The sequence below is a fragment of the Aspergillus fijiensis genome, assembly GCF_003184825.1.
Source record: "Aspergillus fijiensis CBS 313.89 unplaced genomic scaffold BO72scaffold_6, whole genome shotgun sequence".
Taxonomy (NCBI): Eukaryota; Fungi; Ascomycota; class Eurotiomycetes; order Eurotiales; family Aspergillaceae; genus Aspergillus; species Aspergillus fijiensis.
In genome coordinates this window covers 373,644-395,989 of record NW_024468982.1, presented here as the reverse complement: position 1 = coordinate 395,989, position 22,346 = coordinate 373,644, and the positions used below count along the sequence as shown (strand labels likewise).

Below are 22,346 nucleotides of genomic sequence, written 5' to 3'. Positions count from 1 at the left end.
ACGGTAAAGGATCAACAATTGGGATGAGTGACATGCTTTCATGGCCGGGCACGGGTCGGATTGTCTGTCTGGTGAAGATTCCCATGGTAACATGTGATGGATTTCGCCCACCTAAATCTAAATTCCCAAAAGTGTTTCTTCAGGCGATAAGGCAGACTGTCATGGTGGCTGTGAGAGGATCCCTGTTGCTAGTTCGACTTAGTCTCGATTTTGATTTCAATATTACCGTTTCTTTCCTTACAAAACTCATCAGTATAGCACTGATTTGATTATGGTTGCTTCGATAGCTAATTTTAGCTATCTTCAGAAACCCTGGGCGTGCAAATACAAATGAGACAGAAACCCACCAAAGTGTGCAGTGATAGCTCAGATGAAGAGATACAGGCAAAGAATGATTTATGTTCAGGATTATTCGTTTATTCGACACCTTAGCCTAGCATTATACTGTGCGTTTTATTAACCTCAACATACACACAACCCACCGACTTATTTTTTTTTTCTTTTTCTTTCCATTCCTAAGACACGGATACAGGATGCGTCTGAATACTGACCATCGTCTCGCACATTTGAACGCCTATAATTTCAGACCACAACAAATAATGTATCAACTTGACCTCCACGACTAAATCTCACAAACTCAAAATAGCCATGCCTTGTCCTGGCTCAACATAGCTGGGACGACATCAGGATTATTACTTTCGTGCGTGGTAGTTCCACAGGCTGATAGACATATAGCATCCGGCATCTCATACAGTGGAGAGGTCTTCTTGCTTATAACAATCATGTTGGGCGGGGTGAGGGGACAAGGTTATTCCAGAGTGTTCTTCAACGTGCATTTGTCGACATCCCAGGAAAGGAGAGGAAAGGGGGTGGGGAGGGAGTCACCTATTGCCATACCACGATGGCCGGAGTATTTAGAGTTTGACAGATATTCTTCCTTGGGGTTGAGGCTCTAGATTCACTCTTCCCCAACCAATCGCTGGCTCTCGGAGTTTGATTCGGTCCTGTCAGAAGGGTGAACAATGATATATGTGCCAGGATTGGCTAGTCGACATGATAATTAGACTCAGGCTATAGATGATCGACACTTAAGTCAGTCCAGCTGCAGAGATGCCAAAATTTGGACTTCGCGCAACAGTTATTGATCTATCGTCAGGAGTCTACCCTACTGGAGAAACTCTTCCGGGTGTCTACTATGTTAGCACTCTCGTTTGAGACTACACGAGCAACCAGCTGTACAGACTTTTATCATATATGCGCTTTCCCGATGATGCTGGGACTGATTGAGTCATTTAGCAGCGTTATTCAGGTCTTTGGTAATGCTTGGCGTAGCCCTGGCTATTAGATATCCAGGCGAGATTTCCCTTTCCCATCCCCAGGCTAGGTTCATCAATCCTTATCCAAGTTTTGCATCTCGTACCCCTCGTGAAGTCTCGCGTCCACGACAGACACAATGTTTTTTCTTATTCTCAGTCTCTTTTGCTGCTACGCTCATGCGCTTATCAAGTTCGATACAAACTGCACCCTTCCCGCGGAGACAGTGAATCATGTTTCCGCCCCGAATACGCGCGGTACCCTCACTATTCTCTGGGCCAATCTTCTCAGGATTATCCTCTGCACCTGGACGGTTCAGCACCCGGACATTCCCAGGCCGCGAGAGAATTCCAAGCCCGGCTTCAACGGCAAGATCCAGTACTGGAGTCACCAGTACACACATCAACTCGTGTGGTTCGTGATTACAATTATCGCGCCCGAGGTGCTTCTCGCAAAACATGGGTATGATCTTTGGGAAGCAAAGCGTAACCTCCACGGGTTGCAAGCACGCGCACAGGAGGATGGGGTAGAGTGGACGATCACTCATTCTTTGCATGCTAATATGGGAGGCTTTTTGATGAGGGTGAACTCAGCATCATCTAGACGAAGACCACTAGGGATGCGTCCCACACGTCCAAGTGAGCCTGCGCCGATACTCCACGAACTAAGCACCAATGAGGACGATCTTCCGCATCCCCTTCCCATCTTCCCACGACGAGCGAGCATGACGTTTGACATACGCTCTGGCCTCGCTAACAGCAGCCCTGTAGAAAGCAACGCGCCGCCCCTGGTGCTGAATCTCACTCTCCCAGGCAGTTCTGACAAGCATTGCGCCGGACACTCTTCAAGATCCCACGAATCAGGTCTTGTCTTCGTAGAAACGAGCAGTCGTTGTATTTGAAGGTGTGTTGTTCGGCGGAATCGATGTCTGCGTAGATATCTTGTCAGTCGTGTTTAGGGTGGGTAAGAATAGGATGATAGCAAGGGGCGGGGGACTCACGCCAAGCACCGGAGCAATATTCTATCATGTAGATGATTTCGTCGAGGGGTCGGAGTGTCTGAGACATGTTGGGTGATTCTGTTGGAAGGTTGACGCGTAGGATGAATCTTGATGGTACCGACTTCGGAATTGATTGTATGGAATTGGTCTTCGGAAGATCAGTCGGAAAAGAACAAGCATAGAATGGAAAATACAAGAGGGGTTTCTAGACCCTATTTAAACTTCTCGCAGAGAGAGACGGGAGTGGAGACACGTCTCTTTCTCTTTACGCATTGTTGTCGGTCGTGGATCGATGTATATGTCTTTTGGTCCCTGCAGGGAAGAACACAAAAGCCGGCGCTCTATGGGTTTGCTGCCAATACCAAGACTTTGTGTTGGAATAAAGTGCTGCTGAAGGAAGGGAAGGATAACAGAGTAGAGCGGACAGTCACAACAAACAATGGCTTTGTTCTTAATTACTTTGTCTTCTTCCCTTTGATGTTCGGCAACTTATCATCACAAACAAAAAAGTCAGTCATATGGGCCTCAATTGGCTCGTGCACTCCACAAGAAGCCTCAAGTGGAGCGCATACTCTCAATTTGTCGACAGGAATTCTTCGAAACATCAAGATTGTCTGCACATAGCTGGTTGTGCAAAAAGAGCACCTCAACCATGGCTCAGAGTCTCAAAATCCCACGGGGTGCACCTTGCAGCATCTACTTTCGGCATCTTGAACCGGATTCCAATTGCTGCTTTGAATAGTATCCGCAGAAAATAGAGACTTCTGAGAACAACGTAGGAAAGGAACTTAATTCATTTCAAGGCAACAGAGCAGGCAATTTAGTTCAAAGCCTAGCTGTCTTGCGTAACGGTATATGCATACAGTTAATTATTAGCACCATACACCCTGGTTTTTCACTGCGAGTAGAACGAGTTCAAATAGTAAGCACTATCCAAGCTAATCTCAGAAAAACACTGTTCGATCTTCTAAACACGCCACCAGCAGCACAGTGCATTCCACAAAGCAGGGTTGACATGGGGTTCATCTCATCGAACATAGCGAAAACTCGTATTCTGTCTGTCTGTATGGCTGGTTGGTGCCTGAGCCGTACTAGACGGAAAGTGATGCAGGTTATTGACATGGCCGTGCAAAGCATCTCGTCGTCTGTTCTCCCAGACATAGTACGCGGATAAAAGCCCAAGAAAGAGAACACCTAAAGCCAGACCACAAAGAGAGGCGCGAATGCCGGTCTGTTTTCGAAGGAAGTTAGCCAATGAGGAACATGTTATCAAGAATGTACTCCGCTCTCGATAACATACCGCGTAGACCGGCTCTTCTGACGCCAGGAAGAACTGCGGACCGACGATATTGCCAACACAATAGGCAGCGAACACGGCACTGCTGACGGTACTTCGCTTCGTGCGTCCGACCACGTTGGAGCTGATGATGCTCAGCGCAAGAGGGATATTGACGGCGAAGGCTCCGACGAAGGACAGTCCGACTAGCTTGACGACCTTGTGGCTGTCATTCAAGGTATAGATGAGCGCCACGCCGACAATGGCGACCACAACATTCAGAATCATGGATAGAATCCGAGAGGATGGAATGAACGTGGCAATGGCGGCGGTGATGATGAGGAACACAAGCTGCGCGGCACCCACTGGCATCTGGAGTAGGAGAGACTTGAAGCTGGAATAGCCGAAGCCTGCTACAATGATGGCGGAGAACTATATCTGACAGTTAGCACTTGATGCCAGCTGGAATTAATGAGATGACCTTACGCTGGTAAGACCGCCGTTGGCAAGATTGACACAGAATGTGTACAGAACCAAACACCACGCCTGGGGGTCCTGCACCGATTCCCAAACCTGGTTCCAATGGAACTTTGCGCCCCCTGGGGCTTCTTCCACATCCACTGTTTCATTGCTCAGCATTCGTTGCGTGGCAGTCCTGCGTTCATTTGAGCTGAGAAAGAACGCCGTGGAGGGGGAGTCGGGCAGAACCAGAAGAAGAAAGATGGCATAGCCCGATGTAATGCCACCCAGAACCAGGAACAGCAGACGCCAGCTCTGAATGCTGGACGCGGCATTGCCGATTCCCCAGGCAGTCACACCTCCGATCAAATTCGCAACACAATTACCGACGAACCAGGCCGCCTGGCGCGCGGGCTGTTCATCCCGTTTATAAAACATCCCGACTATCAGGCCAAACCCCGGAGCCACCGCCGCCTCGCCCACCCCCAGGAAGAATCGAGCTGTGATCAAGCCTTGGAAGCTCTGGCAGGCTGCGTGGCACATCAGAATACCACCCCATAGAAATCTGTGGCAGTAAAATTAACCATGTTTCAAATGGGACTTGCAAGCATGCATGGAGACCTACACGGAGATTGCCAGATACTTGCCCAGAGGCAGACGGACAATCAGGTAAGACGTCGGCCAGCTCCAGGCCAGATAGCCGAAGTAAAAGATGGCCGAGCACCATGTATACTGCGAGCCATGAAGACCCTGCAACGGTCGTACTAGTTAACCACGTCATTTTGTGGCAGGGGAAAGTTCAAGGATACTGACTAAATCTTGTCGTAGGTTCAAGAGTGTCGCTTGACTCAGAGCCAGTTTGTCCATGTACTGAAGCATGTAGCATATTCCCATGGTCGGAATCAAGCTAGCAATCTGGTGAGCGAGTGGCTTCGATTCGGCTGCGTCTTTGAGCACCTACAAGAAATCCAATTTCCATAGAAGCCGGCGCTCCGCTTCAGATGATGGCGCAAGAACTTCGGCAAGCTCGCCGACACTAGTTTCCTGCGCAGTCTCCGTGATAGCGCATGGCAGCTTCTCATCAAATGGGGATTGGGATTCTGGAGACTTCTCCATAGCACAGGAAGTGAAAGGCACGTTTTCCAACGTTGTGGGTATCAGAAGTATGGTTTCTTGACAGGGATCCTACATGTTTGCACTATATAAATACAAGCTTATCATTTCCCATCCTCCAGAAGTATTCAATGGGCGCTCTGCCAACGACTATGCAAGCCGCCAACAAGATGGCGTTAGTTGATAGGCAAACATGATAGTTCAGGCCCCTTTTCCAAGTCTTATCAGGGAGGCGACATGGATTTCCCGCGGAAAGTTCTCATCGATTATCGATCTAATCAGAGACCGGGTATAGAGAAGTATAACAGCACGTCGGCAAACCCGTAAACGGTGACTAGCGAAGATGAAGCCAAGCCACCGATGCTCGGCAAAATGTTCTGGGACTGATTGGTGCCCGCGTGTCGGTTGTTATCTGGGGGCTGTGCCTGGTCCTATCCTCTCGTTTGGACAGATAAGCCCTGCATGCTGGTAGCATCTCTTATGCAGCAACTTGTGCTTATGCACCGCACTATGCATCACCTCCTTGACTTCTAAGAGCCGAACTACTTATACTGAATTACGATAGTGCCGTTCTTCCCGGCTGCTGATGTGTCTATACCGTCTGTGAGGAATTGTAGAAGGAGATAAAGCAACACGCCTTGCCAGGGCTTCACAGTTAAAAATCCATTCATCGCACACTTTCCTAAAGTTCCAATGCCAGGCCTTCATACTTCTTCATTTCAATCAAGCAACTCGCCCAATATGACTGCGGCCCCGCTGACTGCAGTCCCGCCCGAGGAAGTGCGCACAGCAATCGACAGTGCTCTCGAGAAAGTTGCATCGCAACTGCGTCAGCTCAATCACCTGGTCAGCTCAGTCTGCGGAGTTCAACAGTCCTCATTTGGGCGCTGGCAATCACTGACCAAACTTGCTTTCAGATATGGTCAAACCCCGAGCTTGCCTACGAAGAACACCAAGCCCACGATGCGATCTGCAATTTTCTCGAGAAGCAAGGCTTCACAGTGACGCGGCATGCGTACGGGGTAGATACCTCCTTCGAATGTATCAGCGGCACCGAGGGTCGCCTGGTCAACCTCAACGCGGAATACGATGCGCTCCCTGGGATCGGGCACGCGTGTGGACACAACCTCATTGCGACGAGCAGCATCGCGGCCTTTCTGGCTTTGAGCCATCTGCAGAGACAATATGGAATTGGCGGCCGCATCCAGCTCCTCGGCACGCCTGCTGAGGAGAACGGGGGAGGGAAGGCGAGATTGATCGATGCAGGCGCCTACAAGGGAGTCGATGTCTCATTAATGGCGTGAGGACTTCCATTCCCGTCATTGACACACTTTTTGTGTCGTCGGTTCACGATTATGGCTGACTTACCCCTGGACATCCTGGCCCGAAGGATATCGTGGGGACGCCGAGCGACGGCGTGGCGGGTATACTCATGAATGCGCGCAAGGAGCTCTTCGTGGAATACTTTGGGAAAAATGCCCATGCTGGAGGCAATCCATGGGAGGGCGTCAACGCGTTGGATGCCTTGATCATGGCCTACAACGGGATCTCGACTCTAAGGCAGCAGATCCTCCCCGATGAGCGGATCCATGGCGCCTTCTTAGATGTCCCCAAGGTCGCCAATGTGATTCCTGCGTACACCAAGTCCTACTGGCAAATTCGCAGCCCCACTCTGGACCAGCTCAATAAGCTGATCGCGCGAGTCCGCTTGTGTATTGAAGGGGCTGCTGTCGTCACCGGTTGTACTGTGAAGATTGTGGAGTAGGTTGGATTGACCCAAATCCTTCCATGTGTTGCTAACGGATATATGGCAACAGGGAAGGCCTGTATACCGATATCGTACTCAATGATGTCTTATGCCAGCGATACACGAAGCATATGGCAGCGTGTGGGAGATCGATCATCGAAAAGTACGAGAAGGTCCTGACCGGGTCGTCCGATGTTGGTAGGTTTTCAAATGGATAGTATGAAGGAAGAGACTGACAAGGCACAGGAAACGTGAGCTATGTTGCTCCTACACTGCATTCGATGTTTGCTATTCCAGCTCCTGACGGGTGCTTTCCCCACCATCCTTCTTTCACCGCGTGCGCTGGTACGGATGAAGCACATGAAGAAGCCATAGCGGTTGGCAAAGGGTTGGCTCTCCTGGGCTGGGATATGTTGTCCGATGAGAAGCTTCTCACTCGGGCCAAGAGCCAGTGGAAGTCGAGGCTACCCACTAAGTGCGACGAATGATGATGAGACATGACTTGCAGCAGTCCTGGGACGGTCGACTGCAGCTTGCTTTATTTGTAGGATACTCTTTCCAAAATGATAACATTACAGGGTAAAGATGGCTAGCATGATTTGGGAACTGGGAGGCTGGTGGACCTATAGAGTTAGGATTAACTGCGGTGTCAACAAGCCACATCAAAGGGTGACAGGTTTTGTGGAAAGTTGGTTCAATTTTTCCTGTAATCTGTCTCGGACCCAGACTCCACGGCAGCCAGTCGCAACTGAACACGGTTATGTATCTTTTGGTCAGGCTTATTCGTTAGCACATCGACACCTTGTTGGAATTTTCAACACTCGGACATCAAAATAGCTTTGCACATTTCACATTCAACACCTAAATCCCCGTCTACATTCGCGTGGTGTCAGCAGGCGGGCCAAACCCATTCAACCTAATAACTTACGCATCACACTCGCCCTCTCACGAATGGCGTCCTTGAATTCGTAATCGCGCAGCTCCGGCCGCTCGAGCAGGGCGTCCAGCAGCTCCTCCGGAGCCCGGGTAAACAACGCCTTCCACACTTCCCTATACGGAACATGGATACGTCTCATCTTGTCGTCGTAGAAATAATAATCCGGGGGTGCGTCCTGCAGGGGGGCCCCCTTTCGCACGATGAGCGCGGCGATCTGAAACCGGGCGAGCTTGACCGCTATATCAAACAGCGTGACCTTCTGCTCGACGCGGTCCTCGCGCGAGAGCTGCACCAGGTCGGGTCGATGATCAAAGGTTTCCTCCAGGAAGTTCCGGTGCTCGCCGCTTATAGCGCTGACGAAAATCGGCCACCATTCGGGCTCGTCGAGGCTGGTGCCGCGTGCGCTCTCGAATGCGTCGAGCAGGAGGCACGCCCCGCCCTTGAGGTCCAAGACATCCATCCCAAACATACCCAGGGAGCTGGGAATGGCGCCAGAGTCGACGAGCAGGCGGTAGATCGCCGCGCGTGGGCCCCGCGGCGGTTTTATGTCCAGGGGACGGACATCGGCATCAGCTTCGACGTTGGGGTCTGCCCCGTGCTCCAGGAGCAAGCGGACGGCCTCTACGTGCCCGAACTCCACGGCGATGTGCAGCATCGGCTCGTCAGTGTAGCTCCGGCCATTGGCAACGTCCACGCCGCCGACGCGCAGCAGCCGCTCGACGGTGTCGTATTGGCCGTGCCGGATGGCATCGTAGAGGGGCTGGCGCGGCACGAAGGCCTCGAGCTCAGACCACAAGTCCTCCGAGAGCTGGTCGCCGGTGAGTTCGGACAAGGCGGAGCGGGCGATGGCCGTGATATCGTCGCCTGGGTTGTACGATTCCCGGATGGCCTCGACAATCACACCCACCCAAGTTTCAAGATCCGCCCAACCCGGGTCGAGCGTGGGCATGGCATACACGATGGCTCTTTCACGTAGCTGGCCCCTGAATTCATCCCTGAAGCCTTTGCAGGTGCGGGAAAACCGGCTCAACGTTTGATCGTCCACCCACTTGGCGACTTCGAGAAGCAACTCGGTGGGCATTCGATGTGCAGCTGGGGTTTTAGACATAGTGGTCGTGTTTGATACATGCAAGTTGGATGGGCTCTGATACTATCCTAGACTGAAGACGCAAGAACCATCCAATCTATTTATATCATTGGCTTCTTGATGTGTTTGTTCTTCCATGGAGATTGGTTCTTGGTGGGAGCCGGAAATCTCCTATGGTATCAAGGACGACCATCGCAGAAGGTCGAATGAGTTTAGGGCATGGAAGTGAATCTTTCATTACCGAAGACCAGACGAAAAGGTGATCTCTCAATGCCCATGAAAGAATTTTTTTCATGGTGTTCTTTGTCTGAAGACAATATTTTGTTCTCCGGTTGACTCGATACAACTCGCCTATGAAATTTCACTTTGTGGACTTAATTAGTTTGGAATTTTACTCATAACCTCAGGCTCATGGTTTCAATAAGGATAAGGTAACGCAATAACGAGCTCTATCTGATTTGTCCTCTTTCTAAGCATATCTCCGCACAACCACTCTCCTCCTCTTACCTTGCTCAAATGTACCTATATCCTTATGATGAGCTCTATTATATTCAAAGACGACACAAACGTGTCAGAATGATGATTTCTATTATGTTTAAAGACGACATAAACGTGTCAGACCAATGTCTGTAGATGAATAGAGATAAGCTTGCCGACGTCGCTATACGGACATCCGCGCACCGCAAGCATTGTGTTTAGAAAGCATAGCGTCTTGTTCCAGGTCCACAACTAGTTCATGTCATGCTATGCAGTCCGGCCTTCTTGGTGGCCCGATTCAAGCATTGCCGAGCGTGAAATACTCGCAGCGGTGGAAAGCCATGGTACCAAGCCTCATATTTGGTTATAGGATACAACCATACCTTGTTTCTCCCGGGGACGGCAGGAGAATTTCGAATCCTCATCCAGATCCTCCAGTCACCCATCTACACGGCAATCTCCGACCCCATCGTTCTTGGTACTTTGCTTGCCCAAAGGCATCGAAGACGATGTCTTGGATACTGGACTGCTCCCTGCAGATGCCAATGATGTGAATTCCAAGGGATTGAGACGTTTGATGAACATGTTGTAATGTCCAATGGGGCGGTTGTTGCCGGTCGGAAAGTCCTCTCTGCAGTGCACAATGCTGTACAGTCCTTCCTGCTTTGATCTCTTCGTGTTGAGTGGCTTGGGAATTAGGGCACGCAGGGTTCAGCCCAGCCCGCTTGGGATTAAGGCAGTGTTGGATGTTGCCTAACACAACACTTTGAAGCGTCGGCTTCCTGCAGTTTGTGTGGCTGGCTGAGCCATTTGTGGCTTTCTTTCCTTTTCTTCTCTGACTTTTTTTGCTGCGTTGTCAATGGTGGACTGAGTCTCATGATTCTGTCCAAACCATAGAATCGGGCTTGACTCGGAAGCTTTTGTATGACCCGAGCCACAACATACACTTGCAAACCAATGGCTCGTCCAGAGCAAAGCAGTGAGAGGGTACCAAGCTGCGGGGCATTAATGGTTTGCGCTATGGGGGCTTTTAAGCGACAGCTGAGAAAGTGGGGATCGACTGACGTGTCGGCTTCATGCAGGTCCGTCACATACCTGTCGGAGTAGATTACGAACACGTATTTTTCGTTTTGCTGAGGGGTGTTCCAGAACATCTCGTTCGCAGGCAACTAGGAGATAGCCGAACTGCCTGATCTATACTGCAGAGCTGGATAGTTGCTCGGGGCTTCAGAGTTTGACCCGTTTCAAGCTCTCAACCCGGGGTATATATAGAGTCGAGGAGTGAAGGCACGGACAAAGAATATTTGCCCTCAATCTCCCGACCACCTAGCATCGGTTAGCCCTGAAGCCCCAGACAGCTGGATATCATGTCTTTACCATCCAAGCCCCCTACCACCGTCATCATCATCGGGGCCGGGATCTCAGGCCTGGTCACCGCCTGTCAACTAAAACGCACCTACAACCTGGACAACTACTGTATCTACGATCGACATCCTGGCGTAGGAGGAACGTGGTGGGTGAACCGATGTCCGTTGCCCCTTGCCCGATGTATCCGATCACCCTACTGAGAAATGCAGATCCGGGCTGTGCCGTGGACGTGCCAGGGTTCTGCTACACCTTCTCCTTCGCCCCGAACCCCGACTTCAGCGAATGGTTCCCCTCGCAGGCCGAGATCCTGGACTACCTGACCAGCGTCGCAGACCGCTACGACGTCACGCCGCATTTCACCGGCAACACCGAATGGGTCGGTGCCGCCTGGCAGGACACCACCCGCACCTGGGTGGTCACCTTCCGGGACCGCTCGACCGGGCAGCAGTTCACGCAGGAATGTCGGATCCTCATCTCGGCGGTCGGGGCGCTCGTCAATCCGCTCCCATTCACGGCCCCGGGCATTGAGCGATTCGAGGGACAGATCATCCACACCGCAAGGTGGCGCGAGGACGTGGACCTGCGTGGCAAGAAGGTGGCGGTTATAGGCAATGGAGGTAGGGCTGGAGCGGGAAAAGCCCTTCCATGGCGAGAGCTATGCTGACCACGACCGCAGCATCGGCTATCCAACTAGTGCCTGCGATTTGTGAGCAGGCAAGCTACGTTACCCAATTCATGAGGGTGAGTTTGCTCTCTGCTCCACCTTTGACTCTTCCTTTGTAGGGTTGAAAAAACAACCCCATCCACTAAGACTGTGGCGCAGACACCGCACCACATTGTCCCGAGCACGAACTACGGCATCACTGAAGCATGGCGAGCAATCTTCCGCTATCTCCCGTTTCTGCTGTGTTTGCTCCGGTGGGCGCTGTTTGTGTACATGGAAACCGGGTTCTCGCAGTTCCAGCGCAGCAAAGAGGGCCGTGTGAATCGAGCAAGCGCCGAGAAGGCGAGTCGGGAGTATATACACAAAGCTGCACCGGGTATGGATCTCCGCCATTTGGGGGTAATTGCAAGCGACAGGGGACTAACGGGTTCGCGCAGAAAAATACTGGGATTTACTAATACCGCAATACGAGTTCGGCTGTAAGGTATGGGCGGGCGCGCGCGCTGTGGCTTCGCTGAACTGAAAGTGACCTAACCATTTGTTCTGTTCATGCAGAGACGGCTGTTCGACCGGAGCTATTCTGCAGCTCTACATGGAAACAATATTCGCCTAACGAACGACCCCATCGCTGAGGTCAAGCCACGCTCGATCGTGACACGTTCCGGGGAGGAAATTTCAGCCGACCTGATCGTAAGCCTCTCACCAGACCACTGGTCCCTCGTTAGCGTGAACGGGGCAGACTGACTCGTGGCTCCAGCTTTTGGCAACGGGATTCGCCCTGACGCACTACGAGACGCAGCTTCGGGGCCGGCATGGCCGAACGCGTGAAGAACACTGGCAACAGTATGGATCCAAGGCCGCCTTCAAGTCGATTGCCATGAGTGGATTCCCGAACTTCTTCTACGTGCTGGGCCCGAACTCGGGTGGGGTCCACACGTCGACGACATTCCAGATTGAAAGGTCGGTTGGGCTCGCATGCAGCCTCCTGTGTCTCTGGCTGGCTAGCTGACCAAGTTGATAGTTACGTGGACATGATCATCGCTTTGATCAGACCGGTGCTGCTGAACCAGGCTGCTCTGGTCGAGGTCAAGGTCGGCAGTGAGAAGGAGTATACCAACGAGCTTCATGCGGCGATCGATCGTACAGTACATGACAGCTCCTGCTCTAGTGTGCGTGATGACTGTATCCCCACTTTCATCGAATGACGGACATGACTGACGGCGATCGCAGTTCTTCATCGACAAGTTGACGGGCAAGAATTGGTTCCTCTACCCTTGGAACTCTCTCCACCTCTGGCGGTCCACACACTGGAATATCTCTGCGGACTGGATCTACGAACGGTGAAGCTAGAGCTTTTTTTTTTTTTTTTTTTTTTTTGTTTTTTTTTTTGTTTGTGTGAACAGGCCAGCTCGACCGTGAGGGTAACGCCCGCAAGGTCGTCAACTGCTCTTGCGTTGTCGTTAAGGACTGGGGAGAGGAGTCCCAGGAGCGCTCCGTCAGATCGACCCTATAAATGCAGGATGCCGTTGTTCTTCTTCTTCTTTTTTTTTTTTTTTTTTTTTTTTTGTCTGCATCATTTTTGTTCTTCCGGAGCGACCCGAGCAGGTGTCATTCTGTGGGTTTGGGGCTGGCTGGCTGAACGCGCTTCGGCTGGAGATTTCAGCCACATTTCTTTTAGCGTCATGCCAGGCGTCCTTTTGCGGTTAGACCGATCTGTTGGTCCTGTATAAGCAGCTTGTTTGGTTGTCTCGGTCATGGTATTTGCAAGTTTGATAAATTAAGGTAATTTGCTTGTACTGTTGTATTGGTGTATTGGGTTGGGAAATCTTTTTCGACAGTGCTAGGGGAAGAAAACAAGCCTCTTGGCTACGGCATTGCCGATACGGCTCAGCTGTAGGCATCAATTCCAATGTATAAAGCTGCTCCCTGCAACTGAAATCATTTAACAAGACTTTTGTACAGCTCTCCATTTTGTGCTCTTCATCCCATTCTCGATTCTTTGTTGTCCTCTATTGAAAGGGTGTCGGTCAATGCACAATGCCGTACGAAGACCTCGTCACTCTAGCCCTGTACGCCGGCCTGAGGCACCGAAATGCGGCCTTCCTCCTGACAGCCCTAACAGCACTGGGTGCCCTGCTTCTGTTGACGCCATGCCTTGTTCTAATCTTCATGTTTTTGCGCCTCTTCTTGGTATCACGTCAAGTGGTCCCCCTCTCCGATGAACCGCGATCAGTCCTCGGAAAGCCCCTGTTATTTCCCGTGCAGCTCAATCATGTGCGCTTCAACCCCGTCAAGGACCAATTCGCCAACAGATTCCTGATGATCGGCATCCCCGTCGGGATGCGCGCGCGCTATGGCAACCTGCTCGCGATCGACGACAAGCGGTTGACACTCCGCGACTCGACGCATGCGGGTCCATCGTGGAGGTCCTTCCTGGCGCAGGCGACGTGCTGGCTCAGTGTCGACGGGGAGCGGTACCTCCACCGCGGGGATCAGGATCTCGATATGCGGGCGAAGTTGGATCGATACTTGCGGAAAGAGGTACTGCTCCTCCTTTCAGGAAGTTCAGGGGTATAAGCTAACAGCAGCAGAACGAGGACCCCTCCCAATGGCCCCACGCGTACCTTCTCACCGTCCCGCGGTTTTTCTGGTGGTCGCGCAGTGTCGTGACGTGGTGGTATCTCTACAACGCCGACCACGAACTCGACGCGATGATCATGGAGATCAACAACTCCTACGACGAGAAGCGCAATTACTTCTTCCGGGTCGAGCGCGGCGAGAACCCCATCCCTGCTACGGAGAAGGGGACCGAGACCGACAAACCTCACTTCCTCGACAGCACCTCCACCATCCGCACCACATCCTCCCATCCCAGATCCACTTACTACAAGGGCACCTGGCAGAAATTCATCTTCGCCTCGCCGTTCGAGAAGGTCGACGGCGCCATCGCGAACCGGTTCATGGATCTGGCGCACGGCGCCGCGTGGAAACCCAATGCCACGCTGCTGAACACTAACACGTTGAGCCCGGAGGGGAAAGTCAAGATGGTCACGCGGATCACCTGCTGTGGCGCGCCGCTCGATCCCGCGCAGATGGGTTTCACGGACCTGGCGCGGATTGCGCTGCGGTGGACGCTGCCGGGCGTGCTGACGACGCCGTATATCGTGCTGGAGGCGTTGCGCATCCGCTGGAAGGGCCTGATGAAGATGATGGATAAGACCCCGGTGCGCAGTGGGAGTATCGGGCGCCATCCGACCCGGGCTGAACGGTAGGCCTCTCCCCGTGCATGCTCCCTGTTTGAGGGTTATACTGACAATACCCCTTGCTAGGCAACTCGAACCTTTCTTCCGCGCCTATCTCGCCCACTGTGTCTCCTCCTCTCCCGACCCGGTGGAACTAACCTACATCCCCTGCCGCGCTTTCTCCGACGAGACCATCCACATGAGATCCGCGTCATGCACTTCCGAAAGCACAACTGTGCGGACCGTGACCGTTGAAGTCCTCGATCCTCCTTTCTACACGCGCATCGTCAACTACCCCACCGCCTGGGAGGGACTATCGACGGAGATGCGCGCAACAGGCCAAGAGGCCGATACTGTTTCGCAGAACATCGCGGTCTCGGACCCAGCATTGCTACAGAAGATCGTGAGCTCCTCGCCCACTCCGAGGGATAAAGGGCATCGTGCAGTATCCGGCGGGTTTCCCATTCTGGGCTGGTGTCGCTGGCATTCGACGCCGACTTTCATGGATGCCTTTGTGACGACTGAGCAGACGCTCTCCATGCAGAAAACGTATGCCATCATGGTGATGCGGTACCTCCTTGCGCCGGGGGTGGCGTACTCGCCGCTGATCTTGGATGCGCTTGTGGAGGTATCGCTCCTCGTGGTGGGCGTGATAGGGCGAGCAGGCTTGCTGGAGGTTGTCTTGCGGCAGAGGAGGATGACGGGATCGCCTATGGATGTTGCAGTGCAGACCCTGATGAGCGCGGTGGTCTACTTTGTGGGGATGAGGGGGGTTGGGGTCGTGCGAGATCGTCTCCTTTCGGGCAGGTATAGTCAGTCGTTGGACATGTTACTAACACGTTGAGTGGGATCTTATTGAAGCGTTGTTATCTCCTTAGCCACTGCATATAAACAGTCTCGATTCATGTATATCCATTGTGAATTCGCCATGTCTAAGATCAGCACATATTTTATCCCTATTACCAAGCAACATCCTTCACCGTGCTCGCCCTCCCACCTTTCAAGTTCATTATGTCTGAATCTGCCCACGGAGACGATTATAAGTGAAATTACCCTCGCTATCGTAGTCTGAAGAAACCTCAACCCTTCAAACAGTCTTTGCCTGCAAGACACATGTGCACAAAGATGAGCATATTCGCGTAAAACTGCCAATTTTCCAGAAGCCCGTCCAGCCACAGTGGACCCGCCCAGATGGGTCTCGACCGGTCCGGTGGGTCCGTCTATCGCGAGTTCGGTACCTTCAGGGCAAGACTAGTTACCGAAGACTTGGGATGGTTTATGTATTGTGTTGTCATCTTTGATTCCATCGAGGCTGATGCAGTGGGCTGGTAGCTTGGAAGTTGGTGGGCACCGCGTTCTAGTCACCGAATGCTTGGGAAGAAACCCCTTCGATCCACAGCAAGCGGGCACTTGCGCCCGATCGGCCGAATCCAAAACCCTTAGGGCGTGGGCATCAAACTGCCGAGACGGTTGGTTTCGTCGGTAAATACGGCTGGCTTTGGTCTGGCAAGAGTTTTGGGGATGTTGGTCATGAGTACCCATGGTTGTGAAGGTAGGTCAATGGTCTCCACTATTAGCATACTTGAAGGATAAGCTTCTGAAGATTTCATTCTCTTTCTCTCGAGTCTCTGTCTAACTCTTTGTCGTTTCCTTTCACCAGGAGATGAAAGCATCACGAGTAGACGTATATAATGCTTTGTGGACAACGTTCTCGAGGAATAATAAATTGGGGGCTAGTAATACTTTATCTAAGCACTGCGAGGGTCGTGACTAGGAGCGTCTTATACTCGTTTTAAGCTGCTTTTATGCTCATTGGTATGGTCACTTGAGTCTACGCGCAACAACAGTGTCTCCCTCGGGAATCTTCTCCGGGCAAGCTCATCAGCATTGCCATGAACCTCCAAGCAACTGCCACACAACAGTCCTTACAAGCTATCAGTGCAAGCATCTTGCCACCACTCCTGCTCCCCCTCTCGTCTCAAAGCACAACAATTCGATCCATCCCCTCATTTATCACCCGGAGTTCCTCCCGAAACCCTCCATCAACTCCTGATCTATTCTCTCCAAAGAAACACCTTCTCACCCTATATATAAAGGAACACGTACCAAGCATGCATGGCCAAGGAACCTCGCACAGGGTAAACCAGTGCTCATCATCACTGCCTATACTCAAGAAAAGGCCCACAGAACAGTAACTCTACCTACTCCGCAAAAGGCCAAACAGGTACGCCCGGACGCAACTCCTCGAGAAAACCAGCAAGTCGAGCTCTCCGAGCGCAACCGCCATGGCAAACACGACCGGGATTCACGCGCTGCCCCCGGAGCTAATCCTCAGCTGCGGCGAGTACATGACCCCCAAGACTGCGTTCGCGCTCTCGCTAACCTGCAAAGGCCTCAGACGAGCACTAGCCAGCCTCATCGCCGAGATGCGCGAGTGCTGCCTCGCCGAAGCGGTGCACTACCACGAGCTCACGTACCTAGCCCCGGACGCGAAAGGCCATCCGCGGACGCGCACGTACCGCACGGCGCGTGCACTGCCACCCCAGCCTCTCGTCGAGGCCGTGCGGGCCGGCAATGCAGGGCTCGTGACGAAAGCGCTCACGAGGTTCCACATCAGCGCGGACAGCTACGATCTCCAGGCGCAGCCGCTGGTGCATCTGGCGGTGCTGTACAGGCATCCGGAGGTTGTGGAGGTGCTGCTGAAGCATGGCGCCGATCCCAATGTCACGTCCAGTCGGCTGGAGATGGCGCTGGATTGCTGGGCCAATAAGGCGACGGCGGAGGATGTTGCGGTGCTCAGGCTACTGTTGGACGCCGGGGCCAAGTGCGCCATGCCGCGTCTGCTGGATTATCGGGCACGCACGCTGGACCTCGAGCTCGGGCTCGTGGAGCGGATGGTGAGGACGGGGTTGGAGTCGGGTCTGGTCTTGGAGGAGCTGTTTGATGATCAGATGTTCTTCCAGGCGCTGCGCTACGCGTCCCCCATGTATGTGCGCGTGATGGTTGCGATGCGTCCGGTCTTGCTGCAGCTGACGTCGCTTGATGGTCGCGGTCCGGTGGCGTATGCCGCGGATTGCAACCGGCCGGATATGGTGGCTTGTTTGGTGGAGTTGCGGGCGTGGGATGCGCCGTCTTTCTAGTGGTAGATGATCCCTCTTTCTGTCTTCGTATGTTCTATTAAGTAGACGAGTACATGATTTCATATATACGCTATATTTTTGTTCTCTCCCGTGATACCGTGGGTTATAGTGCAGGGTTGTGCATGCCATCAATTGTGAATGTCATGGCTGCAGAATAGGCGAATAGGCTACTACTAAATTGATTAGGCAAATATTGCACCTGATCACAGCAATCTATCTTCGGCCGGATGGGGAAGCAGTTGAGGATGAGAAGACACATCCTGCCGGCTAGGGCTGGATAGGATGATACCCTAGACTGAAGGAAATAGCTTCATCTGTAATGCGCTTAACGAGGACGAGTGTCTGTCAATCAGTGGACATTATCAGCACCGTAGTAAGCTTTGTATCATGTTTATAATACGTGAGATCCTCACTTTCGTCTCCTAATTGTGAGTGCAATCTCTTGTTGTTGCTACTCAGCACCGGGATGATGTAGCCCTGCGCATAGAAACATGCTACCGACGCATCCTCAATTATATGAAGTTGACTTGATCTCTTCTTGCCTCCACTCAGAAGGAGCTCGCCTGACTCTACCCGAAAACATCAATCTTTATGCAGATGAACCAAGAACATAGCACTAACAAAGGACTGTCAAAGCTTGTTGCTCAAAAGACCGCTCTAGCGCTGTATACAATACCTTTGCAACCATCTATCCAGGTGTATAACCAAAGCCAAAACCAGATACTGCTTCCCGAATTGATATCAACGCTCTTTCATCCCGCCGGAGGACTCCATACGTTCTGACCCATGAAAGAAGCCCCCCGTTCAATGCTCATTATCTCTTTCTCGCCCCAACCATTCCCGTGCAAAGATAGCGTATATAAAACCCTCAAAACCAACCCCTCGCCCATCAAACACCCTCACCTCCCGTGCATCGTATCACCCAAACCTGACCGTAAGTCCCATAACCAAGAGCCCAATCCCCTAACCCATTTCTGTTATTATTCCCACCCCAACCGACACAATGTCCAAGCCCTCCCACAGCGCAATAGCGTACTTCATCGTCGAAGGCGGCCTGGTCGCTCTCGAGGACCCCACCGGCCAGGGTGACCACACCCTCGTCCAGACGCAGGCGTTCCGCGACCACGCCGGCCACGTCTGGGCGTTCCGGGCCTGGATCCCGGCCGGCGTGGCGGCGGACCAGCACGCCGACAGGATCGCCGACGGGCTGGCGCAGGTGGTCTTCCGGCTCGATCCGCAGTTCCACCCGCGGACGGACGCGGTGATCGATGCAGTGGTCACGCCCGAGGGGCGAGACGAAGCAACGTCCGGGGCCTGGTATCAGATTCGGTATGAGGGGGAGGCGCCGCGGTGGAGCTGCGTTGTCGAGCGCGTGGCGCCCAAGGTGCATCTTGTGGGGATGTTGCGGGGTCTCTCGAGGAAGGAGGCGGGGGGTAGAAGGGTTGTGCATGAGCCGTAACAGACTGTTTTTGTTCTGAGAGGGGGGATGTCTCTGGCTTTCATCCCTCTGTTTGTTTCATTTACATCAATTGATGACTTGTTCGACTACTTTTCCTGACTGCCTGTATATATCGCCCAATTGTAATCTTAGTCACTGACTCATGAAGCTTGTTTGTTCTAAGACCAAGCTAGGCTTCTAGACAACAACTCACAGCGAACCTAAATGTATCGTACGTAAAGAGTGCGACTCTTGAATCATATAACTCTTTTAACAAAACATATTTCACTATCCTGCGCCCCCATACTTCGGTCTCCCCTCGAGCTAATTCATAATATCAACAACACACATGGATACCAGCTGCAGCAAACTAATCCAAAACCCTCACTCCGACCAAATCCGCCCCATAACTCTGCACCCCCTCGCCCCCGCCCACATTCCCAACCACGACCTCATTCCCCCCCACCGTCCACCCATCCACGCTCACCCCGAGCGTCGCACTATCCCACCACCCCAAACCAGGCCCAAACAGCTCGCTGTGCCGACCACTCAGCGGCACCTCCAGCCGCACCGGCGCCCCGCCATTCACAGAAATCGTCAGGTTGCGGGCGTTGCGGCCCTCGTTCCACGACGAATCGAAGGCGATGTCGTTGTTGATGTAGTCCACTTCTACGTACTTGGTGCCCGCTGAGGAGGCGTGGATGGTTGTGCTGGCGGAGCCGGACGGGGACAGGTAGCCTAGTTTGCTGCCGACTGGGAGGCAGTACCCTGCGCCGCAGGTGGTGAGGGTTGTCGTGCCGGAGAGGGTGAAGGTTGTGCTGGGGGCGTAGGTTCCTTGCGGTGGGGTCAGGGTGATTGAGGCGATGGGGAGGGTGGGGGTGGAGGGGTGGTGGAGGGTTAGGGTTGCGTTGGAGGAGGCGGAGAGGGAGAGGGGTGTTGTGAGGTTCGTGGTGGAGGCTGGGATGGTGAGACGGGTGGTTGTGTTGGAGCCGGTGGAGAGGAGGATCGTGGTTGGAGAGGAGAGCGGTTTGGAGAGGGTGATTGTCAGACTGTAGTTCTTGCTGGTGGTGAGGGCGTAGATGGGCGAGAACGTCGTGGTGGTCCTGCATTGCATCTCACGGTCAGCTCATCGTCCAGCAGAGTAGTTCCGCGCACTTACCCTGATGTTTTCCCAAACACATCCCCAGGATAAACCCCCTCAGCGATGGTTTCCCCCAATTCCAGCAGCATCGTCCCATGGCCCGCCACCGTCGCCGTGTACGATGTCCGCACCCCCTCCGCCACACTCCCCTCCCAGATATTCTTCACACTGCCGGCATACTGCAGCCCAATGTCCGGCAGATCCAGGGTCAACTCGCGCGACTCGTTGCGCCAGTTCACCAGCGCCGCGACGGCCCTGCCCCCGGACAACGGCCCGCTCCACACCTCGTACTCTTCCTCCGACCACCGACGCCGCAGGCTCGCGCTTGTGCCCAGCGCATCCTGGTTAAACGCAATCACATCCTCCTGCTTGAGGACCGCCAACGAGCTCTCACTAATCGCCGTGGCTGCGTCCCGCAGGGCAGCCCCGATGACTAGCGGACTCTTCAGGATCGCCCACAGCGAGAAGTGGGTCTGCTCCTCGGGCAGCGAAAACACCCCGTTGCCGACCTCCAGCATGTCGAGGTCGGGCCACTGGCCCGGTCCGGCGACGTCAGTCTGCGGCACAGCCTGGTTGAGGATGCGGTAGATGGTGCGCCACGCCGGGATGATGTCGTTGCCGATGCGCCAGGTGTGGCCCAGCGAGGGGGCCCAGAGCGCGGGGAAGTCCACGCCCCAGTCGCAAACTTGAAACAGCACGGTGCGGTTCAGCTGCGACAGGGCCTGGGACATGGTGGCGTAGCGCGAGGAGGGAGAGGTGCTGGGCGCGTAGTTGACGTTGGGGAAATTGGTCGCTGCGTCGGAGTAGCAGTTGTCGTCTAGAGTCAATGTGAGTCTCCGGGGTTTTGGCAACGGGGTTTGTGTCTAAGCGGGGGGATTACATTTCAGAGAATCTACCTTCCAGGAGGCAAATGTCTGAGCATCCTGTTCTTCGTGACCTGTAGCGAGCAGCAGTTAGAATCTCACCCATTGCAACATTGGGCGCAGGAGTATACCTAAGTTGCCCGTGTTGTTCGGCGGGCTGCCGCATAGCAAAATCCCTGCGTCTCCGTAGACCCCGAACAACAGCCCCAGATCGTGAATATACTCTCCCAGCGCTGGGAAGCCCTGTGGAAACAGCTCTGGATTCCAGGTAAGGGATCCATCGGCCAACCGGTCGGCCACCGACCACCCGCAATCGGTGGTGACATAGCGGTAGCCCAGCGAGTCGAGGCCCAAGTCCACCAACGCTTTGGCATTGGACCGGACGATAGTCTCATTGGGGGAGCAGGAATAGTGGTTATATGTGTTCCATCTGGATGCATTAGCTCAAGTCCATCCGATCAAGGCGTGAACTTACCCCATCGGTGGCGTTTGGGCCAATCCATCCTGCAGTCGTGGGTGAAGCGACGGTGCAGCTGCAGCCGCAACCGACAGCAGAGACACGGCGAGAATCGCAGACATGGTTTGGAATCCGGGGTATGAGGAGGAGGATGACTTCGGAGGTGGATCTGCGCATTTATAGCCGTATACTGCATGGTATGAGGGGAAGTTGGCGAGGCTAAGCCAAAAATTAGCCGAAGCCCTGGATTGATGCCTCTCCGTCACACTGCATTAGCCTCCGCAAATTAACCGGTCCTGCAGAATCGAAAATGAGGGGAAATGAAATCGTGCCATGCTGAGCATGACGCTGGGTTTGCAGTTTCCACCAGTCAGCGTGTGTTGCCCAAGTCTAGCTGATTCAAGCTGTCGTACATATTCGTTCAATGTTTGGCGGGCTGTAAGGTTTGCTGGAGTCATGTAATCGCCTGCTTCAAGGAAAAGTCCAGCCCTTCAAAGCGATGGCTTCAACCTTTCCTGCGTCCAGGTATGATTCGACCACTCTCATATAGACTGCAAAAGCATTCAATCTGATCAAAGGTAGCAGAAGCGCGATTTCTAATCATGAAATGAGCTTCATTCATC

The 22,346-nt window shown here is 53.2% G+C and overlaps 9 protein-coding genes across 9 annotated transcripts; 6 read left to right on the top strand and 3 right to left on the bottom strand.

Annotated features, from left to right (window-relative positions):
• Positions 1–1,453: 1,453 nt before the first annotated feature.
• Positions 1,454–2,215, top strand: BO72DRAFT_455623 (uncharacterized protein; the record flags this gene model as incomplete). Its single annotated transcript, XM_040946240.1, has 1 exon — positions 1,454–2,215. The coding sequence occupies one exon, from the start codon at positions 1,454–1,456 to the stop codon at positions 2,213–2,215; it is 762 nt and encodes a 253-aa protein (XP_040805171.1).
• Positions 2,216–3,341: 1,126 nt separating this feature from the next.
• BO72DRAFT_369759 (MFS transporter) lies at positions 3,342–5,165 on the bottom strand (the record flags this gene model as incomplete). Its single annotated transcript, XM_040940929.1, has 6 exons — positions 3,342–3,545; positions 3,615–4,022; positions 4,077–4,614; positions 4,675–4,813; positions 4,859–4,956; positions 5,011–5,165. The coding sequence occupies 6 exons, from the start codon at positions 5,163–5,165 to the stop codon at positions 3,342–3,344; spliced, it is 1,542 nt and encodes a 513-aa protein (XP_040805170.1).
• A 738-nt stretch (positions 5,166–5,903) lies between these two features.
• BO72DRAFT_518435 (M20 family metallopeptidase) lies at positions 5,904–7,397 on the top strand (the record flags this gene model as incomplete). The annotated part of the gene is made up of 5 exons (XM_040949649.1): positions 5,904–6,008; positions 6,080–6,462; positions 6,573–6,923; positions 6,980–7,107; positions 7,150–7,397. 5 exons carry the CDS (start codon positions 5,904–5,906, stop codon positions 7,395–7,397), a joined length of 1,215 nt encoding a protein of 404 aa, XP_040805169.1.
• Positions 7,398–7,770: 373 nt separating this feature from the next.
• BO72DRAFT_492577 (uncharacterized protein) lies at positions 7,771–8,954 on the bottom strand (the record flags this gene model as incomplete). Its single annotated transcript, XM_040948303.1, has 2 exons — positions 7,771–7,782; positions 7,845–8,954. The coding sequence occupies 2 exons, from the start codon at positions 8,952–8,954 to the stop codon at positions 7,771–7,773; spliced, it is 1,122 nt and encodes a 373-aa protein (XP_040805168.1).
• Positions 8,955–10,777: 1,823 nt separating this feature from the next.
• On the top strand, positions 10,778–12,786 carry BO72DRAFT_518434 (flavin-containing monooxygenase; the record flags this gene model as incomplete). The annotated part of the gene is made up of 9 exons (XM_040949648.1): positions 10,778–10,937; positions 10,988–11,395; positions 11,455–11,519; positions 11,602–11,818; positions 11,880–11,926; positions 11,998–12,132; positions 12,200–12,402; positions 12,464–12,611; positions 12,673–12,786. The coding sequence occupies 9 exons, from the start codon at positions 10,778–10,780 to the stop codon at positions 12,784–12,786; spliced, it is 1,497 nt and encodes a 498-aa protein (XP_040805167.1).
• Positions 12,787–13,406: 620 nt separating this feature from the next.
• On the top strand, positions 13,407–15,528 carry BO72DRAFT_524625 (uncharacterized protein; the record flags this gene model as incomplete). Its single annotated transcript, XM_040949888.1, has 3 exons — positions 13,407–13,983; positions 14,034–14,710; positions 14,772–15,528. The coding sequence occupies exons 1-3, from the start codon at positions 13,480–13,482 to the stop codon at positions 15,526–15,528; spliced, it is 1,938 nt and encodes a 645-aa protein (XP_040805166.1). The 5' UTR covers positions 13,407–13,479.
• Positions 15,529–16,969: 1,441 nt separating this feature from the next.
• On the top strand, positions 16,970–17,824 carry BO72DRAFT_492574 (uncharacterized protein; the record flags this gene model as incomplete). Its single annotated transcript, XM_040948302.1, has 1 exon — positions 16,970–17,824. One exon carries the CDS (start codon positions 16,970–16,972, stop codon positions 17,822–17,824), a length of 855 nt encoding a protein of 284 aa, XP_040805165.1.
• A 1,003-nt stretch (positions 17,825–18,827) lies between these two features.
• BO72DRAFT_492573 (uncharacterized protein) lies at positions 18,828–19,283 on the top strand (the record flags this gene model as incomplete). Its single annotated transcript, XM_040948301.1, has 1 exon — positions 18,828–19,283. The coding sequence occupies one exon, from the start codon at positions 18,828–18,830 to the stop codon at positions 19,281–19,283; it is 456 nt and encodes a 151-aa protein (XP_040805164.1).
• Positions 19,284–19,632: 349 nt separating this feature from the next.
• Positions 19,633–22,014, bottom strand: BO72DRAFT_396570 (alpha-galactosidase; the record flags this gene model as incomplete). The annotated part of the gene is made up of 5 exons (XM_040942035.1): positions 21,742–22,014; positions 21,398–21,696; positions 21,284–21,340; positions 20,422–21,220; positions 19,633–20,365 (listed from the first exon to the last, which is right to left on the bottom strand). The coding sequence occupies exons 1-5, from the start codon at positions 21,843–21,845 to the stop codon at positions 19,633–19,635; spliced, it is 1,992 nt and encodes a 663-aa protein (XP_040805163.1). The 5' UTR covers positions 21,846–22,014.
• Between the last annotated feature and the right edge of the window lie 332 nt (positions 22,015–22,346).